General features: G+C 36.0%; 1 protein-coding gene across 2 annotated transcripts in view; it reads left to right on the top strand.

The window, feature by feature from the left end:
* The window catches only part of FGF10 (fibroblast growth factor 10), an 82,528-nt gene extending 64,701 nt beyond the window's left edge, over positions 1 to 17,827 (top strand). For both annotated transcript variants that reach the window (XM_060146055.1, XM_060146054.1), the window contains 2 exons: positions 10,579 to 10,682; positions 14,887 to 17,827. In XM_060146055.1, coding sequence (XP_060002038.1) covers positions 10,579 to 10,682; positions 14,887 to 15,084 — 302 coding nt within the window. In that variant the 3' untranslated portion in view covers positions 15,085 to 17,827. The remainder of the gene's footprint in view (positions 1 to 10,578; positions 10,683 to 14,886) is intronic.
* The last annotated feature ends 3,599 nt before the right edge of the window (positions 17,828 to 21,426 follow it).

Here is a 21,426-nt window from a genome sequence, read left to right as displayed (position 1 = left end):
CAAGCTCTTCTCTGACTCTACAATTTGTAAGACCTAGCTTTTTCTTAAGCCTTAAATGACCTGAACTTTTCTCACTAAAATAAATGACACGAAGTTTCCTTATTTTGTAATTTTAGTTGATTTTGAGGCTTTAAAATCTGTGCTTTAAATTAGACTGATCAGAAGTTTTGTTTGAACCAAGAATATTTCTCAAAATAATCTATGATGACTCATTTTGGGGGGTGGGGAACAGGAATATCACAATTGATATGCTTACCAAAGCCTCCTTATCTTGATAGATCTAATTTAGAGAGTTGTTTGGCTTTTTCTAGTACATAACACATCTCTAGTATTATTTTGCATCGTCTGTAGATTTTTCCAGCAGCAATGAGATTGCAGTGATTGTCCCTTATTTTCACATGGTTGATATTTAGACCAACCTTTCTACACAGAATAGCAGAAAGAAAGAAAAAAAGAAAATTTCCTTCCCTCCAATGCTCAGTGAGGAGACGTAAACCACATAAGGATTCCCTCAGGCTTTTTCCCCAAATGTTAAATGCTGGAGACATAATAAGAGTAGGGCCAAAGCGGGGTGTGGCTGGATGCCCAGGCAAGAAATCAGGAATTCTAACATTTTAGAATTTTTTGAAGAATTTGCTTACTAAAGGAAATGGGGGGAAAAATAGCTTTATAACTTTATATATAAATATATTTTCTGACACAGAAATAACTTTACCTTTCAAGAAGAAATACTTTCCGTATTTACTTTCTGCCTTATTATGGCCTTATTACCTACCATTCAAATGCATTGTGCTGGGGATTTCTGAGTATATCTTCAGCCTCTCTTTTTGTTTTATGCTATTTCCCACCATTTATTCCACTGTACAATGGGATCCAATGTCAATTATCTTGGGTCACAGCAAACGATTCAAACATGTAAGTATTTCCAGTGTTCTTTTCCCAGGATTACTGTTAGTTGGAAGTAGGGCGAGGGTTCCTATCTCCAGAGGCACACAAGCTTTTCTAGGTCTTTATTTCATGCAAAATTAGGCTTACAATTTTTTCTCATTTTTCAAATTAAAGTTACATCAGTACTTACTATGGAAAATTCTCAAGAATTTCAAATAAATTCTTATTCTTAGAAACATGTAATTTATGTCTCATTGTGAATCTACCCTGAGAACACAAAAGTAATGTCTGAAAACACAGCACTGTTACAATATTAGTAATTGTCTATGTCCTGACACAGTGCAATAAAGTTAAATGAACAACCAAAAAAACTCTGCTAGTGAGGAAAAAAACTTAGAAAATATTACGTTTACTAAATCTATTGATCTAGTACAGTGTCATGAAGAGCCACATTAGATGGCCATCTGCAAATATTTACTGACTAATGATCATCGTGGAAGACCTCAGAGTCACATTTCATTTGTAATAAAAATACAAGTGAGGGCTTCCCTGGTGGTGCAGTGGTTGAGAGTCCGCCTGCCGATGCAAGGGACACGGGTTCGTGCCCCGGTCCGGGAAGATCCCACATGCCGCGGAGCGGCTGGGCCCGTGAGCCATGGCCGCTGAGCCTGCGCGTCCGGAGGCTGTGCTCCGCAACGGGAGAGGCCACAACAGTGAGAGGCCCGTGTAAAGCAAAAAAAAAAAAAAAAAAAAAAATACAATAATGAGATGAATCTCTAACACACTTTAAAATTTATTTATAACTAGGGAATAAAGTCTCTAGATTGTGTTGCTTCTGACACCTTTAATGTTAAGTCAATGACAGTGGTTAAATTACAGTACTGGTCAATTAAAATATAGCCTTAAATTGAGAAATGCTTTAGAATTTGCCACCATATTCATCAATAAGACCAGGCTATTCACTGACATTATACTATGACTTGAAGTACCAGGTGAGAATTTAAAAGGTCATTCTGTACTGTAGCAAATTGGCAAAGATATATCTCCTTATATAGGGATGGTAAAGATTATCTGCTAATGTAGGTCCTGTTTCTGTCTACAATTCTAAATGAATGTCAAGGATATCTGAAAGAACTGTGGCTGATAGAAAAACTAAATAGCTCTATTGCATTATGCTGAAAAGGCAGCCAGAGTCTATAATAGTAGTACAAGGTAGACCAGATGTAGATCAATGATTAGCCCACTCTGGCATCTCCCCTTTAAAGGTAGTGAGATTATTCTAGAGGGTGGGAGATCAAGTGAATCCCTATAGATCTGTAGCAGTTTCTTGGCCATTGGCATAATTTTAAGGGAGCCATACAGTCATTTAATTCTTAGAGTGTCAACACAATTAGCCCTATGAGAATGCCTATAAAATACTTCTTTAGGGGTAGATGAAGGCACTTACATTTCCACCAGCATGTCCACACTCTTACTGAGGAGAAGAAAATAAAGATTCTGATAATAATCTTATTGCAAGTCTTCAAAAAACTGACTATAGACAACAATGTAGTATACTTGTACACGAATTCCAAATCCACATTATCTCAGTTATGCAGATGTTGAATCCCACGCCTATCAAAAACAAGCAAAAGAAAAACCCAGTACTTCTTTCCACATTCTTTAACAATTTTACTTTGATGTTAAGTTGCTACCATTATTTGCATCTATTCCTGTCTGTGGTTTTGCTTCTCTGCACATGTTTCTGTCAATGCTTTTTTATATCAAAGGCCTGCTCTGTCTCTGAATGTAGTGTATAAAACACTGTGTGGTCCTTGGACCAGCAGAATCAGCACTGCCTAGGAAATTGCTAGAAATTTAAATTCTCTGGCCCTACCCCAGGTCTACCAAATCAAAAATCCAAGCAATCTGTTTAAACAAGCCTTCCAAATGATTCTGGTGCATGATCAAGTTTTAGAACCACTGGTGTAGAAGACTGGTTAACTTGACACCATTCTGACTCAGCAGACAGTAAATATCTATTCAATATCCACTGTCTGAGACTCTACGCAATCCTATGAGCTGTAGGCAGTTAGTCCCAACTTGCAAATGAGGAAACCAAGACTCTGAGTCTTGACTTATCCAAGGTCACACAGCTAGTTAAGAAAGAGAGCTATTAAGCCAAGTTCTTCTGCTTTTTAGAGCTTCCACTAATTTCCCTGTCATTTACACCTAAGTGCCTCCTCTATTAATTTCATCACATGAAATGTGACTTTGCTATTTCCTTTAAAAAATGTGTGTGTTTGTGTGTGTGGTTATTAGCTGCCTATCGTGTTTGTGTGTGTGTGTGTGTGTGTGTGTGTGTGTAAGAGAGACAGAGACAGAGATAGGATAGGATGGAGAGGGAGAAGGGGGTGTAGATGGAGAGAAATGAGATGGGAAAATAAGTAGCTGATACAAAATTAAAATTAATATCACAAATGTTGCTGTTGTTCCAGTTACTCTCAATACACAGCAATTACTCAGGTACATTTTGACATTCTTTCAATACAGTTAAGCTAGGGTCTCCAAGCAAATATGCAATCCCAAACAAGTGTAAAGCATGTGGACCCTTAAGCTAAGAGATACTAACATAGTTCTGTTACCTTTCAGCTAGGTGTTTTCCTCTCCCAGTTTTCAAAAAGCCATACTTTTCTTCACTTACCAGTTGTGAACTATTTTGCTTGCACATGAAACCCCTGACTTTGGTGACAGTTTTCTACTCTATAATCCTTGTGAGATTTTTTTTAATCTCACGTAACTGTCAAACCAACCAACAAACAAAAAAATCCAGCACCAGATGCTTGCTAAAGGTTACAAGACAGATTTTATTTAGACTACTGCAGTAAGGGAGAGAGACTAGACTATTAATTGAGCTCAACTCCAACTAAGACAAAGGTGACTGAAGTTTTTAAGGGAGAACAGAGAGGGAATAAAAAGGGATTATGGGGAAGTGATAAAGGGGGGACAAAAAAGAGGCTAGTGGAAATGGAACATTACAGAAGGGAGTGGAATGGAGAATTACTGAAAATAGTTTGGCAAGGGGGGCTGGAACAATTCAGTTTGGCAGCGTTGTGTTTTCTTAAGCATGGTGGCTACAGTCACCTTTAGGGACACAGCCTAGTGAGGCTGGAAGTCAGGGTAAAGTTTGACTGAGTCTCTTAGCACAGTGTTCAGGAAAGTCCTTTGTGCTGTGCGGGAGTTCAACAGTTCACATAATGTGTTGAGGCCTCACTGAATTTAGCTCTGTTTCACATTAAAGAGAGGTGAAAACATTATTTGAAATATTTCTAGTTAATATGATGACAATTATTTAGCTATTGAAAACCGCTGTGTATTTTTTCTGGACATGATCATGCAGACCTAGAATCTGTCGCACTTTCTAGGTGTAAAGTAGCATTTTATGCTCAAGAACTATGAATGGAATCAAGTTGTCAACAAATTCAAGGGTGTAAATGAACTACCAGCTGAAATAATTTCTGTATAATTCTTTCAACACTAGTGTTTATAAAGCAAAATTATGCCCCATTAAGTTATTTGCGAATTCGCTGTTATAATTTTTACTACATAAGAAAAATTACATGTGTTTCATCATAGACATAAAAATATCTAATTTTATGTCTATAATGAAACAAATGCAGTTTGTTCTAGACTTAAAGCTATATATTTTATGTTTACCCCAGAATTTTAACATTACACTTGTGTAGATATCCAGTCTCCAGAATATAACTGAGAGCCTATCAAAAAGAAATACTAAGGTTTCTGCATAAAGCCTCATGTCCTGTACTCAGAAAAGAAAATCTCCAAACCTTGCTCATATTTTTCACTCAATTTTAACAAGATCACATATTAATTTGGCAGTTTAATGTAGAAGCTCATGAGAGCAATGTACTTTCACAGCAGAGAAAGCCATCAGTGCTAATGTCATCAAGAAAAACAAACTTGTAACTAGTAATCTCCATATATGAACAAGGAAATGAGTGAACTTGAAGATTTAGGAGCCAAGTTATTATTTTTTTTAATAAATAAAGTCTGAGAGCTGAAAAACTTTAGCTACCTAGAAAATTAGTCTATATGGAAGTGAATCCCTTTGTGTGGACTAAAAAGTATGCTTCTCTAAAATACTTTTGAAATCTTAAAATCAAGTGTTTGCTAGAATAGTATAGTACTTTGAGAATAGAATAGTACTTTGGAGAAAAGTATTTAAATAGGTAAGACAATCCTTATCATTGCCTTTGTTATAATTTACCTAAAAGGAATAATAAGCATTTATATTTTATAATTCATCAACTTTCGTTTGAAGCACACATTTTGGCATTTCCTCTAACTTTAATTTGGATGTGGAATTACTAATTAATCTCAAGATTTTACAAAGATGATTACTGTCAAAAGAAAAAAAAATTATTTAATGAACACCCAGTTTTTCTTTCCTCAGCCAGTCATTGGACTGACCACTTATGATTCATTTGTTCATTCAATAAATACATATTGAGCACATATTATGAACTATGCACTGTTCTAATAATTTTCTTAAAAAGACCACTATGATTACTACAGTTCTTTGAGAAAGATACACAATTAATGAGATAGACCCACAGTGATTCTAAACTGAATACCGTATTTGGAGCCATTTAGCCCCTCACTATTGGGTATGGTCACATAATCTCGGAGGTATACAGTGTAAATATGACAAGCCAAGGCACTCCATAGGTCTTTCTATATTAGTATATAATAGAACTATTCGGGCCACTGAACAATTCATGGGGAAGAAAGAGACTTAGAGAGGATAGGATTTGTGTATCATCTTATACTAGTCATGATATGTTTCAGCACATTGACTAAAACTAACAAACTATATATAGCATTAATATCTATTTTGAGTTAAAATGTTTAGACAAAAGTAAGATGTGACTGATTCTGAATTCATAAGGCTCTGACATTTATTGAGCTGCTTCCAAGTTTCACAATAAATTTTTTGAAAAGTATATTCCTCAGGACTTTCCTCGTGGCACAGTGGTTAAGGATCTGCCTGCCAATGCAGGGGACACGGGTTCCAGCCCTGCTCCAGGAAGATCCCACATGCCACGGATCAACTAAGCCCGTGCGCCACAACTATTGAGCCTGAGCTCTAGAGCCCACGAGCCACAACTATTGAAGCCCGTATGCCTGGACCCCACGCTCCGCAACAAGAGAAGCCACCGCAACGAGAAGCCCGCGCACCGCGACGAAGAGTAGCCCCCGCTCACCACAACTAGAGAAAGCCCGTGCACAGCAACTAAGACCCAATGCAGCCAAATAAATAAAATTTAAAAAATTAAAAAAAAAAAAAGTACATCCCTCACCAGGGAGAGCATCACTGCTACTCAATGAAGCAGAACCCTTACTTTTACTGAGTGTCCCCCACAAAGTGCAATCGGTGGGGAGAGTCAACGGTGGCTCAGGCAGACACTGAGCTCTTTCCCCTCCTCCATGCCTTTCATTACTCTTTCACTTTTCTCTACCTAAAATGTTCCCCTCGACTTTTCAATTCCCACCTATTAAAATCCTACCCCCTGAAAGGTTCACCTCAAATACCAACCACCTTCTTCAGGATGACTTCTTCACTACTTAAAACCATGGCAACATATTTTATTTCTAATAGAGCACTTAATATATTTTTCTGTGCTGTAATTACTTAAATTATTCCTGTCTTTATCCTACCCAGTTTTAAAACTCCTTGAAGGTAAAGATGGTGTCTCGTTTGTTTTTTCATCCTCCATCGTGAGAGCTAACACAAGCCCTGCACATTGGTGCTAGGTACATGCTAGCAGAATTAATTTACTCAAATAATCTCCAGGATTTATTTATATATTCATGTTCTGCTTATCTAGGAGAGCAGAATGGGATTTTGCATTTATTTTTTACATCTAACTTCCCCCCTGTATATATCCATTTTCTTAAATGACTTTTACTTTCTTTCTCCTGTTATATCCATGAAAAGGTATTTAAGGAGAAAGTTACTATCTAGGCCAACAGCTTGTTTATTATCATAGCCCAAAAAGAGTAGTCTTGGTCAAATGTAATTGCTGGAGAGAAAACAGTTCAGATGCTTCTCTTCTGAAGAAGGATGAGAGGCATAAACCGAGAAAAATGCTTTTGAATGGCTACGTCCTCAGACTGACAACTCAGTGGTTCATCAAAACATAACTCTTGCCCTAAAGTTAAAAGAATAACTGATTTACATGAAAATTGTGATGTCTACGTTATTTCCATTTGGAGTTCATCAGTTTGCAAAATCCTCCCCATTACTATGGTGATGCTGCCTCATTCGGTAGAATTTGCCAATTAACAGGAGCTGATTTTTGTCACAGTCACTTTTGTTTTATTGATTATCAAACTTTATTATTTAAAATTTCAAATACAGTTCAAAATAAAGTTAATATATTGCTATTATTAAAGGAATTTGCTTTAAAAATTGGCTTTTTCTAATATGTTCTTTTAAAAGTTATATATTTTTAGATAAAATATTTCATATTTGCCAAAATCCTTAGAGTCTGTAGAAGGTGGCTGATAACTTGAGACTGACAACTCCCCAGCCTTCTAACAACTTCCTGCCTTGTTCCTCACTTTCCCCTGGCAGGCTTTCCTTCAGTTGGCATTCAATTTTGCATCAAATTATACACCCATAGAACTATAAGTTATTAATCCAACAACAAACATACTTTCCAAAAATGCTTTTATAGGCAAACTTGATCATCCTCACCAAAGAACAGAGAATATGGGAGAGATTCTTCATGAAAAAATAGGCAAGTCCTTTAGACTTGAGTTCCTTAGAAAGTCACACATTCACAGATATTTACAATAAAGACATGTCATTGTCCATTACCCACGAGATTATCAATTATGACTTAATGACACATGGTGTATCCAAAAGTTCATCTTCAGGACTCAAAAGGACTTAAATCATCCAGGTCTTCCTCTTTCTATTTTGAAGCATACTGAACCTTTTCAAGCTAGCTTTAACTGATTGCAGAGTAAGAAAAATGGTTAATTGATTGATGAATTCTTTGAATATTGTGTTCCTATTTTGTGCAAAGCAGAAAGAAACCCAAGGGCTTCTGAGCATAAATATGATCTACCATGTCCAGTGCACTCTCAGAAATAATCAAAGATTCGGTAATATTTATTACACCAGAACATTTTTGCTTCTGCCAACTCAGTCTGTTACTATAGCTTAATCCCACTACTTCTTGTTCACATTCAAAAATCTTTAATTCTTTGCTGAAATCAACCTTTTTCATTCTAACAATTTCCAGTTACAAAAGCATACATAGGGAACACCTTATAATTTACTGATAGTACTTACTTGCCTTTTTGGCAGGCAAAGCAAATAGCAGTCTAAATATTTTGCCCCAGATTCTTATCACTGCCTTGTTCTATATCTTCTGCTTGTGACATAAATAAAGTATATTAGATTTCCTTCTTTGAGACTCAGGCATCATCCTCTGTGGCCTGCCAGATCCTTGGGAGGAAAAGCATATTAGTTCGTTAAGGACTATTATCTCGATGAGTCATTACGTCAGTTGGTTTTCTAGCAGAATTCCCTTGTGTAAATGGGAAAGAAGCGGGAGATATGATGGAGAGGCAAAATAGTCAGAGATGGAGAGCAAAATAGTCTGAAAGTGAGAGGCTTAGGTGTTGGGTCCCTCATTATAGACCTATGTCACTTTATCACCTTGTGAGTTACAAAACCTCAGTATCATCCATTTTGTCATCTGTAATTGAGAATAATCATACCTCCTTAGATGACTGTTAGGAGAATTAAAGAAATAAAGTACAAGAAAGTACTTTTTAAAATGCGCAAATAAATGTGTGTATGTGTTTGTACCTTGAGGGCAACTACCAGTATAAGGAAAAGGGATGTTTAAAATACAGATACTGATTCAATATCTTGTAATAACCTATAACTGAAAAGAATCTGAAAAAGAACATATACACAGACACAGACACACAGACATACACATAACTGAATCACTTTGCTGTATACCTGAAACTAACACAACATTGTAAACCAACTATACTCCAATGAAACAAAACAAAAAAATACAGCTACTGTCTCCCTCACTCTTCACAATCTTTCCTTGTTTAAGCTTGCCAAATGAGATCTCTTTCAATCTATTAAGGAGGAGGTAGGCTGTGTTAGGGCACAGGCTTCCTGTAGAATATAAGAACAGAATGTTCTATGGCATGTAGGTCTGGCACAAGTCTCTCTAGTGACGTCAGCTTTGCTCTGGGGGCATGAAAGCATTTCTATTGACCATGACATGGCTTGTTAACCTGTGAAGAAAGGAAAGAAGGTGTCTATGTCTTAAGAACAAGACACTCTTTCCCTCTAGGAAGAGTATAAACATAATTTGTGGACCACATTTAGGATGGTGTTTTTTATGATAGTAAGTACAGGATAAATGATAACATATATTGGCTTTCAGATTTTATAGGCTAAGCCAGTGGGAATTTGTATGTTCTGTTCAGGATTTACACAGCTTGTTGAAGAAGAAGCTTCAAACTCTATAACTGTTGGAGGAAAACTTTCCTCTCATAATAATTAAGGAGGCAGTAAGCTCTAGGCAATTTCTAATTATTTTATATGTACTATCTCATTTAATCATCACAAAACTAGAAGGGAGATACTAATATGCTGCTCATTTTGCAAATGAAATTGAGACATAAGCAGCTCAGTGACTTCTCCTGTGTTCATTCACTACTAAATGCAAAGCCAGTATTCAAATTCAGTCTGGATTCAGAACTTTGCTAATCACAGTGCTGCTTCTCTGCCCTGAGAAAGCTTTCCCAAGGGTTTAAAACTAAGAAGTAGGTTTAGGACCTGAGGTCTCCTTAACCTAAACTAGGTGGGCATTTTAAGTAGATAGTTCACCTACCAACTTTTCAGAGAAAATTATCTTTAGATGCACCAACCAAAACTTGTCTATTAGGGGAAAAGATCTCTTGTCTATCAGTTCCTAATTCCCTTAGTTTTTCATTCTTTCTAGGAAACAAGAAACTAAAACTTCAAAAAATACTAATGGATTTTCTCCCAACCTAGAGTAGTGATTCTGCTATTTTAAAGACAATGTGTATATTGGGATTAGTCTCTCAGTATTTCAGAATGTCAACACATTTGCCAAAAATAAATTTATCAGTTAAATGTAGCCAAGAGATTTAGTTTATCTAAAAGTCCTACAAAGAAGAAACAGTTTACCACTGTTTTTACAGGTTGAAGTAAATCTGACATATTATTGACATATGCTATAGGTTTAATTTAATACCATAGTACAGATGTGTGCTCTGATAAGTTTTTGTGAAACCTAGGCTAAGATGAGCAGAGCTGTTTCAATATTTATGGGGTTGAAAATGCAGAGTTAGCAAAGGAAGCATTTTAATTAAAACAATATTTTCCCCTATATGCGCAGAGTAAAATGCAAGGGAATTCATTTAAAGACTTACAATTTTTTTCCATTTTGTTGCTATATTTTTAGGCACAGTGGAAAAGGTGGGGGTTTTTTTCCCCCAATTATTTTAATTTTTGATTTTGGAGGCATCAAAAAATAAACCATAATTTCTTCTGATTTTTCTTTCTTTCAACTAAATTTATGTGACTCTTTAAGTTTAGCCTTTTTGAATTGTATATTTTAGGTATCTTGGAGATAACTTCAGTGGAAATTGGAGTTGTTGCCGTCAAAGCCATTAACAGCAACTATTATTTAGCCATGAACAAGAAGGGAAAACTCTATGGCTCAGTAAGTATTCTACTTTTATTTGAAAAATCCACTTCAGTAAATTATTACCACAGTTTTGCAATGTTTCCCCCAGACATTAAATAGTTTTGTTATCATTCTATTGCTAGTAAATAGAACCACAAAGGGCTGGTCACCAGCGTTTCAAGGGCTGGCAAGGCAGCTCTTCCAACTCTGTAATCTCCTCTGTTGTTCACCCATTAGTCTACCGTGCAGACTGTTGCTGGCATTCATCAGTCAGTGCTCTGAATGCTAATATTCTGAATGCTCTGAGCTAACCAGTCAGACTCTCACGGAAGCATCTGGTCAGATTGTCATGGTTACTGCAGACAACTTGGGGAAGAATCATTGAAAACAAAGATCTTGGATTGAGTAGAAAACCACATACTCTGTGTGTATGTGTTATAGCTGAAGATAAAACGAGGGCATGGGTGTTTTGTATTCCGTTAAAATCTGAAATGGGGAGACACATCAGGAAATTCAACATTTTCTGTGCTGTTCAATCAACTCCAGAATTTTATTTACCTAAACAATAATGATTAATTCAGTTACGGAGCTGGTACCCAGCCAGCGCTTTGAGTACATACATCCCTGTGTTCCATAGCAAGTATCAGGGAATATCACTTTAAAAATGTGTAAATAAACTTATTGTGTTGATTAGTATAAGGATGATTGCAGTGCCTGCCTCGGGCCAGCAGCTTTCAAACTTAAGTAAGTGTCAGAATCACTCAGTGGATTTGTTAAAACACACTCCCAGATTTTCTGATTCAGTTAAATCTGTAAGACTTTGCATTTCTAACAAGGTCCCAGGTTTCCCTAATGCTCCTGGTATGGTACCCACAATGTGAGAGTCACTGGAAATTGATTCCATCATTGGTCTGGACATACAATAGCCTTGTATTTCATTCATATCAGATCCACTTATAACTGGGGAGTCAGGCATACCTTGGGTGAGCCTCTTTGACTAGGATAAATGCTTTTTGGGTGAAGGGGTCAGAAAATTTTTAGTTAAATTTTTCCATTGTAGGTAGGTCTACTAATGAGCCTAGAAGAGTAATGGACCATTTTAAAAAGTGGTTCCATTTGGGAGTTCACAGCATAACCACTCTGGAGACATTTTTTGTTTTTCTTTTCAATCAACATGCCGAGGTCCCTTCCCTCCCTAATTCTTATATAAGAATTACTGAGTAAGAGGTCCAGGCACATATTCTTTGAAGAGATACTGATGCATAGTCAAAACCAATGCTTTAAAGTAAAACCTAATAAAAATTTAGATTGAGAGAGAAAATATAAAAGTTTTAATTGTAATAAAAGATTGAAATAATTTTTAATTGATAAAGTATATTTCTTTAAAAAGGTGACATCAAGGAAAAATGGATAGCTCTCAAATGAGCTGTCATAAAAATATTTAATACTTTTCCTTCCATTCCCCCACTTTTTTCTTCTATCCCAACACAGCTCACACACTGTGCCTATGCTTCTTCTTGAGCTCCAAGGCCTATGAATTATTTCATTCTCTATTTCTTATGTAGATGCTCATTTGCTTTCTATCACATCATACCATTTTAATGATCTACAACGGCATTTATCAGATATTTCTCTCAATAATGTGTCTGTTGTTGACTGTCTTCTCCCAGTAGATTGTGGACTTCAAGAGGACAGGGTTTGCCTTGTCCCACATGATTTCTTCAGCATGGAATAGCGCAATGCATTAACCTAACTACCTTTCCAATTAGCTCAGCCCATCATAGCCGATGCATTCCACTTTCAGCCTGTCTCAGAAAGAAGCTCATTCTCTAACCATAGTGTACTGTTATTGTAATTTTGCATTACCACCAGGAAGAGTAAAGAAGCATGGCTTGTTCAAAATTAAATTAAAAATCTACTCAAATTCAGTGCCCTATTCAGGGCATAATAGGACTAGGAAATTTGCATTTAAAGGGTATACCAAAAAAAAAAAATTCATGAGTACACATCCTATATATTCTGTATATCAGGTGACATACTCTTGTAATTCCTATCTTTTTTTTTTTTTCAGACAATTTCCATTGATTCCATAGCCTTCTTGAAAATAGCAATTAGGCAAAAACCCAGAGGGGTTGATTAAACTAACACTATATATTCTAGTCTCTTGAATATTTTCCTCGATTCCCTTTTGGGAAACTTATCTCTCTTAGATTTTCATTATTCACCCTCTGAGCAATGTGTCTATTGTATACTATTGTATACTGAGTTTTCTCCTGACAGATGGAATTAAGTAAATAGATTATAAAACTGAAGTATAGAGGACAAGCCCTTGTAGGGCATGGTTTAAAAACCAAAGAAATTTCCCTGGTATTCTGAGGAAATCCAAAACCTTTTTCTAAACTACCAAAACCCTACTTTTGAGATCTTGCTCTAGTCTAGATTTTTTTTAGACTTTAATATTTATGATTCACCTAAATGCTGTAAACAATAGATTCCTAGGTCTCCTCCAGAGGTTCTGATACAAAAATTTGACCAATGGTCTAAGTATTCAAAATACCTGAGATGAGGAGTCTGATACAGGTGTAATTCACTTTCAGAGACATTGTTCTATAAATTAATTTTTGGGAGGGAAAATAATTTAGCATCCATTCCTACTTTTTTATACATAGCTCCATTTCAAATATAAAATCAGCTAAAATAACCTCAATCCTTCTGTAGTCTCTAAAATATGCCTTCTTTATTGAAAAAATACAATTATTCATGTAAAAAAACACTCTCTCCTTTAAAACCATAGTTTTAGACAGACTAGGATGAATAAATAGAAAAAAAAAACTCAAATTAAGGATTCAAATCTTCTCTAATGCATAATTTTTATTTTAAAATTATTACCTTAAATAATTTACCTTTTCTTCTTACTTTCTACCAAATAAGTCGTTACTTGAACACTACATTTAAATATTCTTTATAGAAGAGAAGCACAGAGGATAAATTCCAGAAAACAAAGCTTAAACTGGTAACATTAACATAAAATATACCCGCTCATTACAGTTGTGATAATGTTCAAAATTAGGATCTAGCCTGCAGAAACCTGGATATTTAAATATACACACATTCAGGAATTGGGAATTTAGTCAAAATTTCCAAAAGTGCAGAGGTGAGAAAAACTGAACTGCCTAGTAGAAGTTTCAGCTGAAAGATGCCTACAATGCCCTTGATTTGCATAGAGTAGACCCAGAAGAGCAAAAGCCCCAATTCCTTAGCTTTTTAACTGCTTTAGTTTGGGTATAAGGGGAAAGGGATATTTCTGAAGTCAGAGTTTTGAGATTAGTGAGGTATCTCCTCTTTGTTATTAACTCCAGAGTGAGAATCTGGATTTCTAAGATGAATGAGTGATCAATCTTTGTCACAAAAGATCCCCTTAAAAAACTTGGCCACTTGAAACAAAGCCAAAGGACTGTGTCTGTAGAGTGGAATTTCCCAGGACCCAAGTCTTCAGGCTTATACAATATAAGCAGTGCTAGTCACCAGATTTATAGTTTCTTTGACATGGAAATTCACAAAGCAAGGTTGTCTCATGTCCTACTGTTCAACTATTCCTAAACCTCAGAGTAAAACTGGTCAAAATTCCAAGTTACGGAAAATTGTAAATAATTTACAAAATTGAGAAATCTGGTATTTGGAAGAGAGGGACATCCCTCACTCCCAGGGCCTCTTGGTTATCTAGAACTATTATGGTTTTGCTTTAAAATCTGCTTTCTTATCATTGTGTGTGTATTTATTGTGGATTTATAGGTAGATAACATTTGCAAACTTGATTAGCCCACTTTTTTCCTGTAATTCTGTTTTTCCCGTGGAACCCCAGTTATTACTCTGAAAAATAGGATTATAACATTCTTTATCATTGGCTCATCACGAATATTGTTACTGGAATGCTTGCTTCTTAACAATCATTCTAGGCACTTAAACATGTCATGTTCAAAGCACATCAGCTTTTTAAAAGGGGCCCAATATGTGGTTATGATGATAGATTAAAATAAATCACATGCCTTCTAATGTAGAATCTGTTTTGTCTTTATGAGTTTTACTCTTCTGTTGTTGATGTTTTGTATTAAGTGCACAACTTATGTACAAATGGCAACAGTAAATAAAACCCAGGAACTGGAGTTCTCTGGATGGTTTGTGTGAAATAGAATCAAGTATCATCACTGTAGGAATAAAAGATTTTGTTTTTCCCTTGCAGAAAGAATTTAACAATGACTGTAAGCTGAAGGAGAGGATTGAGGAAAACGGATACAATACCTATGCATCCTTTAACTGGCAGCACAATGGGAGGCAAATGTATGTGGCATTGAATGGAAAAGGAGCTCCCAGGAGAGGACAGAAAACACGAAGGAAAAACACCTCAGCTCATTTTCTTCCAATGGTGGTACACTCATAGAGGAAGGCAATGTTTGTGGATGCAGGATAACCAAAGGCTCTTTTACCAGTTGGTAAAAGTTGGTGTTCTTCGTGAAGATAGTAGCTCAAAAGGAAAAGACACATTGCAAGTATCTGCTTGGTTGAAAGAAAGGAAGCCTTTGAAGGTTTTTGTACTCTCTGCTGACATATGATGTTCTCTTAATTAGTTCTGTGTCCTGCTTTGTAATTGAGATATAAGCAGATCAGATGGGATGGAAGTTATTCCTAAGTGAACAATATTGTGGCTGAGTTTTTGGGTTAAGTTTTTGTTTATGTTTTTGTTTTTAACCTCTGAGATAGAACTTAAAGGACAAGGAACAGTCTGTTGAATGATCTTCGGGAAAGTTATTTATGGAATACGAACTCATATCAAAGACTTTCATTGCTCATTCAAGCCTAATGATTCAATGAGCAGTAAGACACGCAAGCATTTACTGGAAAGCACTTGGGTCATATCATATGCACAACCAAAGGAGCTTTGGGCGTGGCATCATGGAAGAATTGGATAGGATTAAAAAATATAAACACAGTAGTGTAAAACTGTTCTAACAAAACAAATAGTATGGTATGCTTGTGCATTCTGCCTTCACCCCTTTCTATTTCTTTCTAAGTTATTTATTTAATAGGATGTTAAATATCTTTTGGGGTTTTAAAGAGTATCCTCATCAGCTGCCCTCTGATTTACCTGTTCTTTTTCTTTAGCACACCACATGCATGTTCATGACAAAGTGTTTTTAAAACTTGGCAAACACTTCAAGAGTAGGAGATAAAATCGGGGAAAGAGTGTGAGTGCCCCATGTGCTATCAGTTGACTTAATCTGCACTTCTGCCATAAGGACCATCAACAATAAATATGACAGTGCTATGGCATGGCTCGAGTGAGAGATGTTTGCCATCATTTAAAACCATACATCACTCCTAAAGCTTCCTTTCCTAAGAAATAGACCAGAAGGCCAAATTCTTCTCTTTCAATACATCAGTGTGTCTCCAAGATATTAAAAGAAGGAAAATTAATTGTTACATACAGTTTAGTAGCCTAGCCTCATTATTTACTAATGATTTTTTGGCCATATATCACAGTGGTAAGTGATGAAGAGGCTGTCTGCATATATAAGAACACTCTATAAGTCTCACATAGTGAATCTCCCCCAAAGGAACTATCAAAGAATTTGGTATGAAGTGCAACCCTCCAAGGGGCTTAAACTGAGCAAATATATTCTGGTATATGTGTAACCATATACTGCAACCTGTTCAGGCTGTTCAAGCTGTATGATCTAGTCTTTACAAAACCCAATAAAACTTATTTTCTGTAAATTTAAAGAGCTTTGGAAGGTTCCATAACGTAACCTTATTGAAATTCATTTTGTTAGAGCAGGTATAGAAAACAGTACATAAGAGCGTACCAGTCATCATCACATAGTATTCCACTAAATAAATACATAAGCCTTATTTGCAGTGTCTGTAGTGATTTTTAAAAGTGTAGAAAAATACTATTTGCTCTAAATACTTTAAGTGATAACTATAAGATTATATTGATGCTGCAGTTTTACCTTCATATTTCTTGTTTTGAAAAGGTCTGTTTATTTTTATTGTTTGGACACAGTATTTTGGTACAAAGGAAAGACTCACTAAATGTGTCTTTTTACTAAAGTTTAACCTCTAGAAAGGCTGGTGTTTTGTGATCCTCTCTAATAACTTAATTGTGTCAATGCTTAACCAGCACTTCCAGTTAATCTGTTATTTAAGAATTAGCTTTATTAAGAAACTTTCCCATAAAGTAATCCCATAAAAGGTCATATTTTTCTCATTCCTTAAAAAGTTGGGATTTCCAAGGAAATGCATTTGAGGCAGAGTGTTTTGCCTTATGGCTAAAGTTGCATTTTATGGTACATGGCTTTCAACTTGCTTTTTGACAAATGGGATTCTAAAAATGTTTAATTTTGTGGTTGGAATCTGTTAAAATTTAATTGGTAACTGAGTCTGAGAGCTATAATGTAATGCATTCCTATGAGAACTAGATTATCTTTAATGTTTTATTTTAAAATAATAATTGCACCTGACACATGAACATTGACCACCCACAACCAAAATTAAATGTTTGGTGAGACAAATACAGTATTAGATGACCATGGTAACAGCAAATAGGGCACAAACTGGATTCGTATTTCACATAGCCATTTAGATTACCAAGAGACTATGTGTAAACAGTCATCATTATAGTACTCACAACAGTAAAACAGCTTCTAGCAAAATGTATCAAAGCTTGCAGAAGCCAAAAATAGAAAACATTTCCTTCACCTCTCCCCTGACTCACCCCCAAAACACACACATTAACAGAGAGAAAGACAGAAACCATTTGGTAAGGAGTAATGAGATTCTCCACTTTCAAAAATGGCATCTTTGCTTGGTATTGGGATAGAATTCTGGTCCTCTTTGCAGCTGGATTGTGCTACTGAAGGAAAAGCAGCTCCAGTCCTAAATGTCATATGTTTAAAAAGAAAATCATGATTTTGGGAGTTCTGTCTCTGTAGGAAGTGTGACCCCTGGCTACAATGTCAAGGTGCGTCAGCCACAAATGTTTGTCCATCTGAGTGTTGATTTCGAGGAGACTCCTCATAAAGATATAGATTCCCTCCCTCCTCCTACCTCCCAAAAGGCTGAACAGTGTATAGTATGTTACATTTAAATGAATCAATAAAAATGCTGGGAAAAGAAAATGAAAATATTGGCCTTGTTTGTTTTATTAACCTAAAACTATACCTGGTAATAAAGAGAGAAGCTCATGTGTTGTGTGCTTGGCAGGATGTGGTTAAATGCCCCACAGGCCCAAACAACAACAACAGAAAAAAAAATCACTCAAACATTTGTAAGGTTTCTTTAATGTTTTACATGTGTGAGTCAGCTATCCCTACTCTAATAACAACCAAATGCTTTCAATTTTTCCTAAGTATTCAGGTCCACCTAGTTTGCACAGTGGATAAAGAAGGATGAATTAAAAACAAGGATGGCTTGTGAAACAATGAAAGACTTTTGGAGGAAAGCCAGGAGGCTGCAAAATCTGATTTCAAGGGGATAGAGTAAGCCAATGAGTTTGATTTGAAAAGTAGAGAGAAAAAAATACATAATAATGCAAGTTGGGTCCAGGGTCCAAGCAAGGTTGTAGACACTATTTAAATAGATCATCATTAATATGCACAGTTCTAATAATTTGGATATTTCTTAATTCAGGTTTTATGATTATTCAGCAAAAATAAAAATTACCTTTGCCTTATCAGGGAATGTTTTAGCTGTTCCAAACTTTCTTTAAATAAAGATATTTGTAGGAAGCCATGAAGTATTTAAGAGAAGATGTCTAGAGCATTAGAATTAACACATTCACATGCAAACAAGTATCCTGCTGATTAAGGATTCTTGTCTATTTCACCAGACAGGACTTTTTAAACTTAAATTAAGCTGTAAGAAAAAAAGAGGCGTATTTTGGAAAGATCTTGGAAGGAAAAGGGCAATTCTGAATTCCACCAGAACTGAGACATGAGGCAACTAAAATCCTCTTCCTCTCCGGTACTCTTACCTCTGATTGGCTTTATCTGCTTGGCTACCGCTTGCCTCCAATTCATTTCTTCCAACTCCAAAGCCCAAAACCCCATACCTCCTTTTCTCAAGATTCCAAAACGGAAACATCCAAGGTATGCCTCTTATTGGCCAAGTTTGGATAAGATACCAACTTTCAGAGGAAACAGCAGGACAAGGCATATGGGCACTATGGTTGGCCAAGCTTCAGTTACATGATCCAGAGCTACACCGTGGGGATTTTGGCAGCCCACACCACTGGAACTGGTGAATAACAGCGTACCAAGGAAAGGGCGGTGCGGGGCAGGTGTAAAAACAACAACAGTTCTTAGCTACATCTATATAAATGAGACTACCAACAATCTTGCATTTTTTGCTAATTCTAATTAAGCATCATCTTTTTCTTCAAATCAGGGAGATCAAGATTTTTAAAGGCATTTTTTAAAAGGGAGAGATTGTATTCATTTTGTTTTGTATTAAAGCCAAGAATAGGGCCCTGAATATAGGCACGCTCACTATAATTCTGCAAACTGGTCATTGAGATGAATGCAAGTTTGCACTGAATCAAAAGGTGGTTCTCATACTAAATATCAGTCTATATCACAACATGACATTATAAGTATTTCTTTACATTTATCCCAAGAGTATGTACTAGTCGTTTCAAATATATCAACGTGAAGAGAAAAATCTGAAACTCAAATGCCATTTGTTTCTTTTTTAATCGTAAAATAAAAAAGTGAAAATGTGCTCTATGTCTCTCACTATGTCTTGTATATATTCAATATGAGAGAAAAAAAGCTTTATAACATCAATATCTCTTTTCTTCGGATGATTAGAAAATAATAAAACACAAAATGCCCTTGCAAGTGAATAATCTACTGAAAACACCTTTACAAAACACCATGTTAAAATGGAATAATCATGATCAAACTAATGAGATCAAAGGAACTGGTCTCATTCCTAAGTGACTAATAATGAACATTTCCATGTGGCTGTTCCATGATAGCAGCTAAGGGCAACAATTCCATACTCAAAGAGAAAAGCCATATGCCAACCATCTATGCATGTGGCATGTATTACCTTACATGTTTTTATTATCCTCCACAAAAGAGCCTATGTTCATGTTTTAATATAGGCAATTGCATCCTCTAAAGATGAGAACAGCAAATGAAGAATCAAGACATCCCATGTTCCTTATTACAACTGTAAATTGAGCATAGGCCTTCGTACAACTTAGGCAGTGACCCCAGTTGCAGAATAACCAACTATGGTAAGGCCTTAACCTTCCTAAAGTTTGGTTTTAATTACTTTATACACATCTTAAATGCCTAAATAATCTCACGATTTTTGAAATTATTTAGTGATAATTTCTGTGGTCAATTTAAGCTGCTGACAATACAAATATTCTCAGGTCTTTCAAGGAGCAGTAAATTAAAATCAGTGTTTCGTGAGGTATTGTAAATCAAAAAAAGACTACTTCTTATGGTTACAGGAGGCATTTGGGTTAAGGGTTATCAATTCAACATTAAAAATATTTTAACATCTGGTATTTAAACACCAGACTTTTCAATTGCCATTTTTCCCATGACACTATCAATATGCTAAACAATAATATTTAAGCCAATATCTACAAAAATGATATTAAAAATATCTGTTTATTAGGGAGCTTTCCAACTGAGAAAAATGAAAGAGAAACACTGACATGGTATTGCAAATAAGTAAAGATACAAACAACATCTTACTTGTTTTCCTGATAAATTGAAAATTGGATGTAAAATTCATTTTACAACGCAAGCTTACCCTCATGTAGGAAACAAATGAAACTAAGTAGTATTTTTTTTTAAATACTAGTATTTTGGGGACTTCCCTGGTGGCGCAATGGTTAGGAATCCGCCTGCCAGTGCAGGGGACATGGGTTCGAGCCCTGGTCCGGGAAGATCCCACATGCCGCGGAGCAACCAGGCCCGTGTGCCACAGCTACTGAGCCTGAGCTCCAGAGCCCGCAAGCCACAACTACTGAAGCCCACGCGCCTGGAGCCCGTGTTCTGCAGCAAGAGAGGCCACCGCAATGAGAGGCCCGCGCACTGCAGCGAGGAGTAGCCCTCGCTCGCCGCAACCAGAGAAAGCAACGAAGACCCAACGCAGCCAAAAATAATAAATAAACTAAATAAATTTAAAAAAAAATACTGGTATTTTAAAGTCAGTATCTGCAATCCTTCCTCCTCATCTTACCCTAGGAAAGTTCTGCATTCCATCCTCCAAGATCTCCTAAGAAATAGTCAAATCACCATATTTCAACTGCAAGAATTTATCTTTCTTTCTAATTTTTGACTCCAGGTGACATTAACTAGCTATGTCAAATCTATTTCCTTATTAGAGTCACAAGAAAAATATAGGCTTTATTTAAACTAATACCTACTTCAGCTGTATCAAATGAGTATAGACTCCACAGTAATATTAGTAGAGATTGTTGGAGACAATATTGAGTACCTGAAATTATTGTTGCACACTCCTATGGGTTTTTTTAAGTTATATTTTCTCCATGCTTATGAATATTCCCTAGTGATAAAATTAATGGTTCCAAATCATTTAAGTTATTCATTCCTACTACTGGGAAAAAATTAAAACAAAATTTAAACATAGGCCCTAGTAAGGTTTGACGTCCCAGTATCTTAGAATGTGGCCTTATTAAGAAATAGGGTCCTTGCAGATGTGATTAGTTGAGATGAGGTCAAACTAGACTAGGGTGAAC

The sequence above is a fragment of the Lagenorhynchus albirostris genome, chromosome 3 (genome assembly GCF_949774975.1).
Source record: "Lagenorhynchus albirostris chromosome 3, mLagAlb1.1, whole genome shotgun sequence".
In the NCBI taxonomy this organism is placed as follows: domain Eukaryota; kingdom Metazoa; phylum Chordata; class Mammalia; order Artiodactyla; family Delphinidae; genus Lagenorhynchus; species Lagenorhynchus albirostris.
The sequence above is the reverse complement of the archived record's forward strand: the minus strand, read 5'-3'. Positions and strand labels throughout refer to the sequence as shown.